This window comes from Crocuta crocuta, unplaced genomic scaffold (assembly GCF_008692635.1).
Source record: "Crocuta crocuta isolate KB4526 unplaced genomic scaffold, BGI_CrCroc_1.0 scaffold218, whole genome shotgun sequence".
Lineage (NCBI taxonomy): Eukaryota > Metazoa > Chordata > Mammalia > Carnivora > Hyaenidae > Crocuta > Crocuta crocuta.
In genome coordinates this window covers 9220838-9235034 of record NW_027533170.1, presented here as the reverse complement: position 1 = coordinate 9235034, position 14197 = coordinate 9220838, and the positions used below count along the sequence as shown (strand labels likewise).

General features: G+C 47.6%; 1 protein-coding gene and 1 non-coding gene across 2 annotated transcripts in view; one reads left to right on the top strand and one right to left on the bottom strand.

Annotated features, from left to right (window-relative positions):
• Positions 1 to 13963, top strand: part of GFPT2 (glutamine--fructose-6-phosphate transaminase 2) — a 48130-nt gene extending 34167 nt beyond the window's left edge. Inside the window, exons 11-19 of the mRNA XM_077746264.1 lie at positions 677 to 772; positions 849 to 946; positions 1224 to 1344; positions 3763 to 3920; positions 4070 to 4184; positions 7770 to 7897; positions 9640 to 9807; positions 10881 to 11042; positions 13217 to 13963. Of these exons, the coding sequence (XP_077602390.1) occupies positions 677 to 772; positions 849 to 946; positions 1224 to 1344; positions 3763 to 3920; positions 4070 to 4184; positions 7770 to 7897; positions 9640 to 9807; positions 10881 to 11042; positions 13217 to 13261 (1091 nt within the window). The 3' untranslated portion in view covers positions 13262 to 13963. The remainder of the gene's footprint in view (positions 1 to 676; positions 773 to 848; positions 947 to 1223; positions 1345 to 3762; positions 3921 to 4069; positions 4185 to 7769; positions 7898 to 9639; positions 9808 to 10880; positions 11043 to 13216) is intronic.
• On the bottom strand, positions 6790 to 6896 carry LOC144216914 (U6 spliceosomal RNA). Its single transcript, XR_013330793.1, has one exon. It is a non-coding gene; the product is annotated as a U6 spliceosomal RNA (small nuclear RNA).
• Positions 13964 to 14197: the final 234 nt, after the last annotated feature.

The window sequence follows — 14197 nt, the reverse complement described above, 5'->3', positions numbered from 1 at the left end:
GGTTTTTCTTTAATACAGAACCTCAGAGGGTATTTGTTGAAAAGAAAATTGCCAGGACACCTGGGTGGCTCAGTCGGCTAAGCATCTGACTTCAGCTCAGGTCATGATCTCATGGTTTGTGGGGTCGAGCCCCGCGTTGGGCTCTGTGCTGACAGCTCGGAGCCTGGAACCTGCTTTGGATTCTGTATCTCCCTCTCTTTCTGCCCCTCCCCTGCTCATACTCTGTCTCTCAAAAACAAAATTCAAAAACATGAAAAAGAAAAAAAAAAAAAGAAAATTGCCTAGTTCTCTGGGCTTACTTCATTTGTACTTCCCTAAGTAGGTTGGTTTCTGGAAGTAAATAAAGCATTTTCCTTTCCTCTGGCCCTGCTCAGGGGAGTACTACCCCAGAAAGACCAGTCATGTAGTTGTTACTTATGTCTCTCGCTCCTTCAAGCTGCAGGGGCCCATACGTACACTGGGGATAGTAATCTTAACCCGACATGTTTCCCTCTCACTTATCACCATGAGCGTCAGGTGGGATGGACCCTGGGACACCCTTGGTAACGTGCAGTGTGCCTTCCCCTTTGTCACTGTCACTAAACTGCATGTTGACTTTGCATCTTGATTGGAAGTTGAGCAGTGCTAAAACAACCGAATTAAAGCTGACTTGCTTTGTTGATGTTTGTTGGACCAGGCAACTTCAGTGCGTTTATGCAGAAGGAGATCTTTGAACAGCCCGAATCAGTTTTCAATACCATGAGAGGTCGGGTGAATTTTGAGACCAACACAGGTAATCCCCCATCCGTGCCGGGCCAATGTGCATCCCCGTGTGGGGTCAGTACTAAGGCCCCATGTGTGCCTCGCAGTGCTCCTGGGTGGCTTGAAGGACCACTTGAAGGAGATTCGACGGTGCCGACGGCTCATCGTGATTGGTTGCGGAACCAGCTACCACGCGGCCGTGGCCGTAAGTGCAACGCGCTGGGCCCTCGATAGTGCGGGGGAGGTAGCGGTGGCCTAGGACAAGGTGTGTCTTAAATGCCATCATGTGTTTGACCTCCCAAATTTGGTGCCCGTGAGCCAGCGCGAGAGCCTTTCTCTGCAGTGTGGCCTGCGCACGTCCTCATTCCCTTCACCACCAGGATCTGGAGGTGCCACTTCATAAAGCTGTCCCCAGAAGCCCAGCTGCCTGTGCCTCTCTAGTGTCTGTGACTGACTCTGGTCCCCATTCCTGTTGGCTTCAGACACGACAAGTTTTGGAGGAACTGACTGAACTCCCTGTGATGGTTGAACTTGCCAGCGATTTTCTGGACAGGAACACACCTGTATTCAGGGATGATGTCTGCTTTTTCATAAGCCAGTCAGGTAAGGACAGGTTTGCATGGGCTCATCTCCCTCCCTCCTTCATCCGGTAAAGTTCTCTGAACACTGAGCATGTGCCAGACTGTCTTGTCAGTCAACCGTCAGAGCCATCAGCTACTGTCCCATTTTAGGAGAGGGCCGTGCGGCCAGGGCTGCTCCCTTCTCCTGCCATTCCAAATCCAGGACGTAAGGGACCACTCACCAAAGTGCTTATCCATGGTGCTGGGTTTATTTCAAGAAGAGAAAGTTTTTCAAAATTCTTCTGGTTGAGAGTCACTTCAAGAACTATGTGGATGCTTTGCAGTGCCCATGCTGCCCAGCAGAGGGATGCACTGAGAGACAGTGCTCAGGTGTAGGGCCCAGAGCAGCCACAGTAAACCTTGCCTGGGTGCCATCCTATCTAAACCTGGGCATTTGCTCCAGTCGGGCTGGGCAGAGAGTCAGGGAGAGGTGATTCATGGCCACATGCTTGGACTCTCTATGACCTCCTGAAGGATTTTTAAAACACTTTAATTATGGAAAATTCCAAATCTCTGTAAAAGTAGAGAGATTCGCGTAAGGAACCGCCTGTTCTCAGCAACGATCAGCTGAGCAGAGTTTGTGTCATCCAGATGCACATTAACCTGTCCCCTCGCTGGGTTATTTTGAAGTCAACCCCAGACCTCATGTTGCTCCATCAGTACCTCAGAATGGATCTTTACATGGTAAAAGAAAAAAAAAAAGTAACCATGATGCCGTTATCACAATTAAAACGTTAACCTCAATGCTCTAATATCCACTGGGACTGCGAATACTGCTTCCAGTTTGAATCTTGAAGACCATTCCCATTTCAATGACAAACGAAGAATAACAAATACAGACACACCCACCCTCCGGCTGACTACCTGTAGCCACATGCTGCTATGTGACTTCATTTTTTTTAAGTTTATTTATTTATTTTGAGAGAGAGAGAGAGCACATGCATGCACAAGTGAGGGAGGGGCAGAGAGACAGGAAGAGAGAGAGAATCCCAGCAGGTGCAGAGCCTAGCATGGGGCTCGAGCCCAGGAACCAATGAGATCATGGCCTGAGCTGAAATGAAGAGTCAGATGCTTAACCAACTGAGCCACCCAGGAGCCCCTATATGGGTTTAATTTTAGGATCAGATTGTATTTAATTTACTTTGAGGTTTCAAGATTTACAAATACAGGGTGCTTGTGCTGGCTTATTCCTGAACCTATTTAAGTGCTTAATTATAAAAGTAATTTTGAGTTCACACTGGCAGGCTGCAAGAAGTGTTTTGCTTAAAAACAATGTTAGATCCATTGGAAAAATGCCATTTAGTGGCATTCTTTTTTATTTTTATTTTTTAAGTTTATCTATTTATTTACTTAAGCAATCTCTACACCCAGGGTGGGGCTGGAACTCATGACCCTTAGACCAAGAGCCACGTGCTCTTCTGACTGAGCCAGCCAGGTGCCTTGTGTTCTTGCTTTTTATTTGTATTTATTTATATATTTTAAATGCTTATTCACTTTTGAGAGAGAGAGCACGAGCATGAGCGGGGGAGGAGCAGAGAGAGAGAGAGGCAGAGAGTCTAAAATGGGCTCTGTGCTGACAGCAGCAAGCCTGATGCAGGGTTCGAACTCACAAACCGTGAGATCGTGAGCCACAAGATCGTGACCTGAGCCGAAGTTGGATGCTCAACCGCTCAATGGACTCAGCCAGCCACGCACCTCACATACTTTTTAAATGTTAAATGTCAGCACATTCTGAAGAAGGCAGCTTGAAGGCAGCTTGAAAGGACACTGGGCGCCTGGCTCACCTGGCTTGGCACCTGTCTGTTGCCCACAGCTGCATGGCCCTGAGGGAATGAGGCATTGGTCTCCTCCATCTCGGGGGGGCCTCATACTCAAGGGGAAGATGGGGATAATGGCCCCTGTGGGGTTGTCAGGAGAGTTCCATGAAACAGCAGATGGGAAAGTGCTTCCCACATAAATAGTAGCCAAATCTTTAATCCAAAAATGCACCGGAAACATTGTTGAGTGTGCATTTTCCTTTCTGATTCTGAGCACAGGCCAGCTGCCTGTGGGTCCTGATTTCTGCATAAGAGTGAGAGTAAATGGGGGTGCTGGGGTGGCTCAGTCAGTTGAGCATCCGACTTTGGCTCAGGTCATGGTCTCATGGTTCGTGAGTTTGAGCCCCGTGTCAGGCTCTGTGCTGACAGCTCAGAGCCTGGAGCCTGCTGTGGATTCTGTGTCTCCCTCTCTCTCTGCCCCTGCCCCACTCGTGCTCTGTCTTTTTTCTCTGCCTCTCAAAAATAAGTAAACGTTAAATAAATAAATAAAAGAATGAGAGTAAATGAGTTGGGGGGCTGGTGGTTCGAGCTGGCAAAGCCACGCTCCTGAGAACACGTGGCTGAAGGGAGGACCTGTGTGGCAGGTGAGACTGCAGACACCCTCCTGGCATTGCGCTACTGTAAGGACCGCGGGGCCCTGACCGTGGGCGTCACCAACACCGTGGGCAGCTCCATCTCCCGAGAGACCGACTGCGGTGTGCACATCAATGCGGGGCCGGAGATTGGCGTGGCCAGCACCAAGGTAGTTGCTTCCTGCATGTGTCCTCAGCCGGATGGCAGACAAGAGGCTATGGGTTGGGGATGGGGGGTGCCCAACGATCTGTCTCCTCCTGCGTGGTCCACATGCGCACATTTGCCACTGCTCTGCCAGAGTCACCGTTTTCTCCACAGGCTTATACCAGTCAGTTCATCTCCCTGGTGATGTTTGGTTTGATGATGTCTGAAGACCGAATTTCACTGCAAAACAGAAGGCGAGAGATCATCCATGGTTTACGGTCTTTACCTGGTATGTTTCAGAATGAAACTCCTCACTTTGAAATCCCGTAGACTCCTTAGCTGCTCTCTCTTTTGATTCTCTCCCATAAACAATGCTGTTAATCACTTCCTTCTCTTCAAACCTTCCTAGTCACCACTAAGTGCCTCCAGAAACTCCCACTGAGCCAAGATTAAAGTCCTCACTCCTCACTAAGTCCTGGAACCCTGCACACTGGACCCCTGCAACCTCTGACCTCATCCCACTCCCTCCCTCCCCTCTCTGGGCTCCTTCGCTGACCTTCTGATACTCAACAATGCCAAGCTCTCTACCACAGGACGTTTGCACTGGCCCTTTCCTCAACAGAAGCCCTCTTCCTCCAGCTCTCCATACAACTGATGGCTTCTCATCATTCGAGTCTCAGTTCAGATGTTACCACCTGGAACCTTTCCTTGCTATCCTAACTAACCCCCTGCCCCAGCTACGAAATGTTAGCCCATTCCTTTTCTTTATAGCACGTGCCATGATCTGAAATTGCCTGTCCTCCAGTGTGCTGGTTTGTCTCCCAACAAATGTGTCGGCCCAGTGAGCATACCACCTATCTGTCAGAATCACTGCTGGGTGCCTGGTGTCCAGCAAGGGCAGGCATAGAGTAGGTGCTCAGGAAATATCTGGGAAGGAGTAGATGGGACTATTCCTTTAGTCTCACTAAACTTCCCTCTTTGGCTGAGTGCCATCTGTTGTAGTTGGTGTGATGTAACCTATCACACTGAATTCCAAGATTTTTGGGGGGCGACCATGGTTTCCAACATTCGCCCAGTGGGTGTGCCCTACCCCGTATGGTATCCTGGGAGAGCCAAGATATGCCACAGTCCCTTTCCTTCAGACACTTGCTCTCCAGGGAAGGAGAGAGACTTCTTGGGTTTTCTGTGTGCAGCCCTGCGAGTGTGAAATGAAACAGACCTCACCCGTTGGCTGACATGAAATGTCAGGGGCAGGATGGTCACAAAGCTGTGGGGCAGCCCCTTCTGGAGATGGGTCAGGCATGGGGTCCTCCCTGGGAGCCAGAGGCAAACCCCAGAGAAGGCAGTGAGGGAATGACACCTCTAATCCTATGAAGCCTAGGGATCTTAATCTGGCCCACACAACATGCTGAAAAATTATTGGCTTAAGCCAGGTACTAACTGTGTGAAAACAGGACTCTATCCTGATGTCTAAGTCAGCCGTTCTCAAGATGTGGTGTGCAGGTCCCATTACTGTTTTCACGGTAAACACACTATTTATAAGAAATAAGATGTGTTTGCCTTTTTTGCCATGTGGACATTCGCAAAGGCAGCGATGGCCACCGCTGGTACCTTAGCCTAACACACTGCCACGTCCCCTGCTTCACTCAAAGACATCCTTCATGATGCAGTAAAATGCATTAATCTTAGTAAATTGCAACATTCTTTAATATTCTGTTTCCAAGTAAAGCATCCTGGGATTGTTTGAGTCACAAGCTGACTAGAGTACTTGGCAGATGTTTTCCCAGAAGTAAACAAAGTCAGCCCGACACTAAAGAAGAAAAACTGACAGTATTTTTTACCAGTGATAAACTTCAAGCTCTCCAACGAATTGTGGGTTTTGGGAAAACTTGTAGCTGCCAGCATGAGCTTGACCACTTCCCACCACTTAAACACAACTCTGATGAAGCCATGGTGACTTTAACATATGTGACTTCTAAGAAATATTTTATGATGAAGTGTGTCCATTTTGAGAAGATTTGCATAATTCAGTCAACCTATATTTTCCAAATGGTCAATGCATGCTGTGACAAAATTATACATATGTAAAACAACCATTTAAATAAGATGCAAGATTGGGGCCCCTGGGTGGCTCAGTCAGTTAAACGTCAGACTTCGGCTCAAGTCATGATCTAGCGGTCTCTGAGTTCAAACCCTGCACCGGGCTCTCTGCTGATGGCTCAGAGCCTGGAGCTTGCTTTGGATTCTGTGTCTTCCTCTCTGTCTGCCCCTCCCCTGGCTCTCTCTGTCTCTCTCTCAAAAATGAAGATTAAAATTTTTTATTTTTTTTAAAATGTTTTTATTTATTTCTAGGAGAGAGAGAGACAGTGTGAGCAGGGGAGGGTCAGAGAAGAGAGGGAGTCCAGACTGAAACAGGCTCCAGGCTCTGAGCTGGCAGTCAGCACAGAGCCCGACGCGGGGCTCGAACCCACAAACCGCGAGATCATGACCTAAGCGAAAGTCGGGCGCTTAACCGACTAAGCCACCCAGGCGCCCCAAGATTAAAATTTTTTAAATAGATGCATGATAGGGGCGCATGGGTGGCTCAGCCAGTTAAGCATCAGACTCTTGATTTTGGCTCAGGTCAGGATCTCATAGTTTGTGAGTTAGAGCCCCATTTCAGGCTCCGTGCTAACTGTGTGGAGACTGCTTAGGATTCTGTCTCTCCATCTGAGCTTTCTACCCCTCCCCACTCTCTCTCAAAATAAATAAATAAACTTAAAAATATAAACAGATGCAAGATAGACCAATGAAGTTTTAATGTAACAAGATAGGAAAAGCTTATTGATATGATTTCAGATTCTAGTTTTGCAACNTCCTTGGTTAGGTTTATTCCTAGGTATTTTATGGTTTTTAAAAATATGGAACGCTTCACGAATTTGCATGTCATCCTTGCGCAGGGGCCATGCTAATCTTCTCTGTATCGTTCCAATTTTAGTATATGTGCTGCCGAAGCGAGCACTTGCAGCTACTCTTTTAAGAAATTACTCTTTCTCCAGGCTGGCAGGCTCAGTCACTAGAGCATGTGACTCTTGATCTCAGGGTCATGTATTTAAGCCCCATGTTGAGTACAAAGATTACTTAATTAAAAAAAAGAAATTACTATTTCTTGAGTTTCATGTAATATCAGAGAAGAACATTCAGAATTATTTGAAAAAGTTATTTAAATACTCCTCCCTTCTCCAACTACAAATCTCTGTGAAGCTGGAATTTCTTCCTCTGCTTCAACTAAAAAATGTATCATGAGAGTTTGAATGAGGAAACAGATATGAGAATCTAAATGTATTATTAAAAAGTCAGACATATAAATTTACAAAAATGTAAAATAATACTATTCTCATTGATTTTTAAAAATGTATGATGGGTTTATTGTTAGTTTTAAATGAATGAATAAAAATATCTTTAATTTTCTCAGTTTCTAATCTGGTAAATATTGAGAGACAGAACCAACAGAAATAAAGGCTCTTAAGGATTCACAATAATTTTTTAAGATGTTTATTTATATTTGAGAGAGACAGTGCAAACAGGGGAGGGACAGAGAGAGGGAGATACAGAATCCAAAGCAGGCTCCAGGCTCTGAGCTGCCAGCACAGAGCCCAGTGCGAGGCTTGAACCCATAAACTGCGAGATCATGACTTGACCAAAGTCAGATGCTCAACTGGCTGAGCCACCCAGGTGCTCCTACATTTAAAATCCTTTTAAACCAAGGCAAGGAAGCCAAGTGTAGTAAGTGGTGTAAATTCCAAAACTTTGTCTTAAACACCATGATTTTTCTTTGTGAATCTTGATGTAAAATTTGTATAACTCACAAACCCTCTCTGTGTTCACCACTTAGGGCTGATCAAGGAAGTGCTGTTGCTGGACGAAAAGATTCATGACCTGGCCCTGGAGCTCTACACCCAGAGATCGCTCCTGGTCATGGGACGCGGCTATAACTACGCCACATGCCTGGAAGGAGCCCTGGTGAGTCTCCTTTGCCCAACCCCCACCTCCACCAGCCTGTACATGAGGGCCGGCATGGGGGACACCCGAGATGCCAGCGGGAAGGTGGGAAGGGCGCTGGGCTTGGGGGGTTGTTGGGGACTTGCTGCTGCTTGTGTGAAGCTTCCTCAAGCATCAGCTCAGGACCTGTTTGAGCCCTGAGGACACTGAGGTGGAGGCTCCTGGTCTCCTGAGGAGAAAGGGACAGGGCACCCTGGGGTGAGCCTCTGAGGGGCCGACCTGCACCGAGCTCCATCTGGGGTAGTCCATTCATTCCTCATGAGCGTCTTCTGAGAGCTTGGCAGTTATTGTTCACACTTCACCTAGGAGAGAACTAGACCCCCAAAGGTGCGTCTTGCTCAGGAGGGAGTGACTAGTCTGAGAATTGTACTCAGTTCCGTGTGGCCTTGGGTTATTTCCATGAGCACAAGCTGCCTGTGCAGGAGGATTTGGGCTGGTAAACATTGCGGGGTGGGCTCTGTGGATCATCCCGTTACCCCTCAGACTTGCAAGGCGATATGGAGATCCCAAAGGAATGAGCTCTGAAGGCTTGATTTTATCAAACTGCTAATTGGTTCTTTTGTCCCCTTGGGGCAATAAAGAGCCAAAGCTGAGTAGGAAAGCTGAGTAAGGGACAGGTGCCAGGACCACGGAGCCATGGAGAGGGTGGGACGGTGCTGTCCAGGAATCTGAGCCTAGTGCTAGTCCTCTACTCACCGTCTGCTTGCTGCTTATGGTTGGGAATGCCCAACCAAAGAAAACAGGAGACAGGGTCACAGGTGAGGCAGCCCTTGGGGATCCTTCCTGGCCCAGCTTGGCTCCCTCCTCTTAGTAGAGAGCAAGCCACTGCAGGGGGCTGGGTGGAGTACACTTTCAGCTCCCCCTATGCCTCTGCCACCTGGCGCAGGGGGCCGGGGGTTCAGCTGCAGTGTCCCGAGCGCGCTGCTGAAAGATGCGTATTCAGCTGCGGCTCCCAGTCAGTCATGGGGGGAAAGAAAGAAGCTTTGACGCTGCTGTTGGCACATGTCAATGGCCCCTCTGTGGTCTCCTGGGGGCCAGCACTCCAGCTGTCTGTGGCATCCAGGGCAGAGCCACCCACACTGCTGACGGTGTCCACCCCCCCAAATATATAGTTCTAGGGTTGCTGAGGTTTACTTGACACCAGCTCAGTGACGTAGGTTTAATGGGAACTGCATAGAAACAGATCTCCCTGAACATGGGGGAAATTCCAGTAACAGCCCGATGCATGTGATTTTGCCTCATAAGTAAGTTGGGGCAACCCTTTGGAAGTTATTAATGGTCTAGAATTGGAGGGATGATCAATCAGATCATTGAAGAAAGACATATCTGGATAGAATGCAGTGCCATCCTTACAAATTATAACTGTGGGGAGGACACGGGGCCAGCCACACAGTGGAAGGGGAGCCAGATGGACATTGACTTGTCTGTGCAAGGTGGTGGCTGTGCTGGGGGCTGGTTTGGGGAACACAGGCTGCGTGCTGGGCCTTGTGCACGCTCCCGACAGCAGCAGCCTCTCCCTTGGTCCTGGCCTTGCCAGCCGCCCTCAGTGCTGCTGACCACCTCATGCATCCGGCTTGCGGCCCTCAGCTCCCCGCCTTCTGGGCTCATCCCTCTGGCAGCTCCCCTTCCTCCCTTCTCTGGCCCATCTGCCCTACCCCCATGTCTGTCCACTGTCACGCTGACCCTGCCTTGTGTTTCCCCAGAAAATTAAAGAGATAACCTATATGCACTCAGAAGGCATCCTGGCGGGGGAGCTGAAGCACGGACCCTTGGCACTGATCGACAAGCAGATGCCCGTCATCATGGTCATCATGAAGGACCCTTGCTTTGCCAAATGCCAGAATGCCCTGCAGCAGGTCACGGCCCGCCAGGTGAGGGCTCACAGCGGGGTCGGGGTCCCCCTCTCTCCTGTCCTCTCCCAAATAAGCCCACCTCAACCACCGTTGGCCAGCACTGGTTATGAGCCGTCCTGCCACTGAGCAGGTGCGACCATGCGCTCTCTCCTAGGCCCCCTCATGAGGGGTACACGCATTCAGAAATGACTGGTCAGCCTGTGGCCATGTGCATAATGGCTCTTTAGTGAGACCTTGTGACCCAGATTGCCCCGAGCTGCCCCAGATACCAGGCATGGAGCTGCCCTGACGTGGCAGCACGAGCCTCCACAGATCATCCTGGGACGACTCACGAAGTTACGGGGGGGGGTGAAGTCCAACAATGCCTTTGAGTCAGTGGCTGCCGTGCCTAGCTCAGCACAGTGGCCAGAGAGAAGGTTTAAAACACAAATCACTTCACTGCCTTGCTCGTAACCTTTCTGTGGCTTCCCATAACACCAGAGTGACCACAAGCCGGCATTATCTGGCTCCTTCTGTGCTGCAAGCTGAAGGAGCCATGCTGATTTCTGCCTCTGAGCCTCCGCTCTGGCTGTTCCCTCTGCCCTGAATGTACTTGCCACCACTTTTCAGAGAATTGACCTCTGGTTATTTAGGTCTCAGTGCAAATGTCCCCTTTTTAGAAAGGGCTTCCCAGACCTCCCAGTCATATTATCATGTTTTATTGCCTTTCTGCCACTCCTCTGGAATTCATCGTTATTCATTGGTTGGCTTGTTTACATTTTTATTTTCTACCACTCAGTTATGAGTCCCCTCAGAGTGAGGAGTGGGTGTGCCCTGCCCTTGGCAAGGCACATGGAAGCCACTCAACAAATGGGTGCTGCATGAATGCCACAGGATGGTGATCATCCTCAGGGAAGGGAGAGGAGCTCCCCAAACAACATCAAACACCTTGCCCCTCACTCCAGTTGTGCATATCACCTCACCCATAATTCCACAAACGTGAAAGATTACTGTTCTCCCTGCAGTAAGATTGAACAGAAACTCGGCTGGTATGTGGGGGTTGCCACTTTCAGAGACCATCTGCATGTTGGGATCCTGTTTCTCCGCTCCAGGGTCGCCCGATTATACTGTGCTCCCGGGATGACACCGAGAGTTCTAAGTTTGCATACAAGACTATCGAGCTGCCCCACACGGTGGACTGCCTCCAGGGCATCCTGAGCGTGATTCCGCTGCAGCTCCTGTCCTTCCACCTGGCTGTTCTCCGAGGATATGACGTACGTCTAAGATGACACCGAACCCTCAAAGGGGAAGATTGTAACCCCAGAGTTTGACTTTGTTCTTTTTTAAATTTTATTTATTTTTAGAGACAGAGAGAGAGAGAGAGAGAGAGAGAGAGAGAGAGAGAGAGAGAGAGAGAGAGAGAGAGAGAGAGAGAGAGAGAGAGAGAGAGAGAGAGAGAGAGAAAGAGAGAGGATCCCAAGCAGGCTCCCTGCTGACAGTGCAAAGCCTGATACGGGGCTCGAACTCATGAACTGTGAGATTCTGACCTGAGCCTTCCTCAAAGGGGAAGATTGTAACCCCAGAGTTTGACTTTGTTCTTTTTTAAATTTTATTTATTTTTAGAGACAGAGAGAGAGAGAGAGAGAGAGAGAGAGGATCCCAAGCAGGCTCCCTACTGACAGTGCAAAGCCTGATATGGGGCTCGAACTCATGAACTGTGAGATTCTGACCTGAGCTGAAATCAAGAGTCAGAGCTTTCACCAACTGAGCCACCTGGGTGCCCCTGATTTTGTTCTTAAATGCTTATTTGTTGTAAATATTCATAGGGAAGGTAATTTCATTTAAAATAACTCTCTTTTTAAAGTAACTTCTACCCCTTGAAAACAATTTGGGACTGCAAGATTATGAAGAGCATATTATTAAATTCATATTATTAAACCCAGAGAGGCAATGTTAATTAGCGAATTTAATCATCTATGTCAGTCTTCTTGTGCGTGTGGATTTTTTAAAGATTTTTTGACAGTGTATCAAGGATGACATTTTACACCTTCCTTTTGAATATATTTACAAGTATTTTTTTACATCTTGAATTTCCTGTAAGCAACATTTAATCATTGCACAATATCCCAACACAGTCTTATAATATGGATTGTAACGATGACTTAGCCAGTCTTCTGTTCCTTAAACTGTTGCTGATTTGGGGGAATATCTATATAAATCACAACTGCAGTGAACATCTTTGCATGTACATCTTCCTCCCACATTTAAATTCGTCCTCAGTCTAGCAAATGATTCAACATTTTGAGACTCCTTTTTTTAAAAAAAAAAGTTTTTTAATGTTTATTTTTGAAAGAGAGAAAGAGAGATAGAGCTCAAGCCAGGGAGGGGGAGAGAGAGAGAGAGAGAGAGAGAGAGGAAGACACAGAATCTGAGGCAGGCTCCAGGCTTCAAGCTGTCAGCACAGAGCCTGACCTGGGGCTTGAACTCACAGGCCTTGAGATCATGACCTTGAGACAAAGTTGGATACTTAACCCACTGAGCCACCCAGGCACCCCATGAGACTTCTAACATATATCATCAGTTTATGTTCCAGAAAATAACCACAGGCAAGTGTGGAAGAATATGCAATTCACTGGGTAAAGAAATACAAGTTTCATTACAATTGTATTTTAAGAAGCTTTTGAAGATACATAACCTTAAAGAAAACAATGTAACAAGTAACTAGTGTACAAATCCAGAACTACCACTAACATTTTGTCATATTTGTTTCTCTTTTAAAAACATAAGCAAAAGAAAGGATGCCTGGGTGGCTCAGTCGATTGAGTGTCTGACTTCAGCTCAGGTCGTGATCTCACGGTTTGTGGGTTCGAGCTGCTGATAGCGCAGAGCCTGGAGCCTGCTTCATATTCTATGTCTTCCTTTCTCTCTGCCCTTCCCTCACTTGTGTTCTGTCTCTGTTTGTCTCTCAAAACAAAATAGACCTTAAAAAAAAAGTAAAAATAAAAATAAAATTAAAATAACATAAGCAACATGAGACACTGCAGATAAAGTTGAAGCCTACCATATCGACCATCCCCATCACATCTTCCTCCCAACCGTCACCCTGAACTAACAAGCCTCGTGGATAGTGCGTCTCCTTCCAAGAAACGTGAATCGGACAAGCTGGGTTTTAGTAGCACGCATCACATCCTCTTACTAGGGTTAACACAGCATGACGCCTGTCAGGTGCACAATAAATGTATATTGAATGAACTAAACATTCTATAGTTGAGTGAAGTTCCTGGAGCAAGGAACCACTTCCAAGATGTAGGTCTCCAGGGACTCATGGTCAAAGGCGACCGGGAACACTCCTCCTTTCGTCCCCAAGCACCCCAAGATAATCGGCTTGATGATACAGCAGGTTGCTGGCATCTGTGGAGTCCTGAGAAGCCCCTTTCTATCGTTGCAGGTCGACTTCCCCAGAAACCTGGCCAAGTCTGTAACGGTGGAATAGAGAACAAGAGCCCGAGGAGGCCTGTCCCACTGCTGCCAAGTGGGGAGAACAGCAGGCGTTCTGTGTGTTCCGAGTAGATCCCAGTAGAACTTGACAAGCTTTCACGTGCCTTGTACCCAAGTGCTTTGCTCACAGCAGATACTGTTTCTCTGTGTCCTGAAGTCGCCAGAGGAGAAGGGAATCATTGTTTACACACGGGGATCAGAGCGGACTTTTCCACTACTGTGCAATAGAGACACAGCTCTCTTCAGAGTAACTGTGAACCTTTTTTAACCAACACTAGTTAGTTTTGAGAGACAAAATATTTATAATGATGATTGTATAGCTTTTAAGTTATTTTTCTAGTATGTGGCTTTCTGTAGCCGACGTAATGCCCAGACCATGCACCCCAGCCTCCTGGCAGAGGGCAGTCATCTCAGATTTGAGCACAAGGCATTGCCCCCTCCCCCAAAATCTCAATGTCCTTCGACAGATTCTTCTCCTATAAATCCCTCTGACTCTCCAACTTCTGTTAAATCTGCTTATGGTTCTTTTTAAGCCCAGGCAGCATTTTTGGTCCCTGCTCCTACCTATAGTAAAACAGCTTGAGATATCCCGTGCAAGAGACTAGTTTTCAAGTGGGCTTTCTTGCCCTCCGTTTAAAAGCGTGCACAATCAAAATACTATGCAATTTTAAGACAATAAAGACAGTACAATTCTTTTCTGGCTTGTGCATTTGGAGTTTTGTTACTCTCATTCTTTTCGTTTACTTGGATTGTGTGAGGGCTCTGGAAAATAGGAACTCAGCATTGTCTGGTGGGAGTGAGCCCCCTTCCTTCCTTCCTTCCTTCTTCCCTTCCTTCCTTCCCTCCCTCCTTCCTTCCTTCCTTCCTTCCTTCCTTCCTTCCTTCCTTCCTTTTCTTTTTCTTTTGAAGTTTATTTATTTTGAGAGAAAGA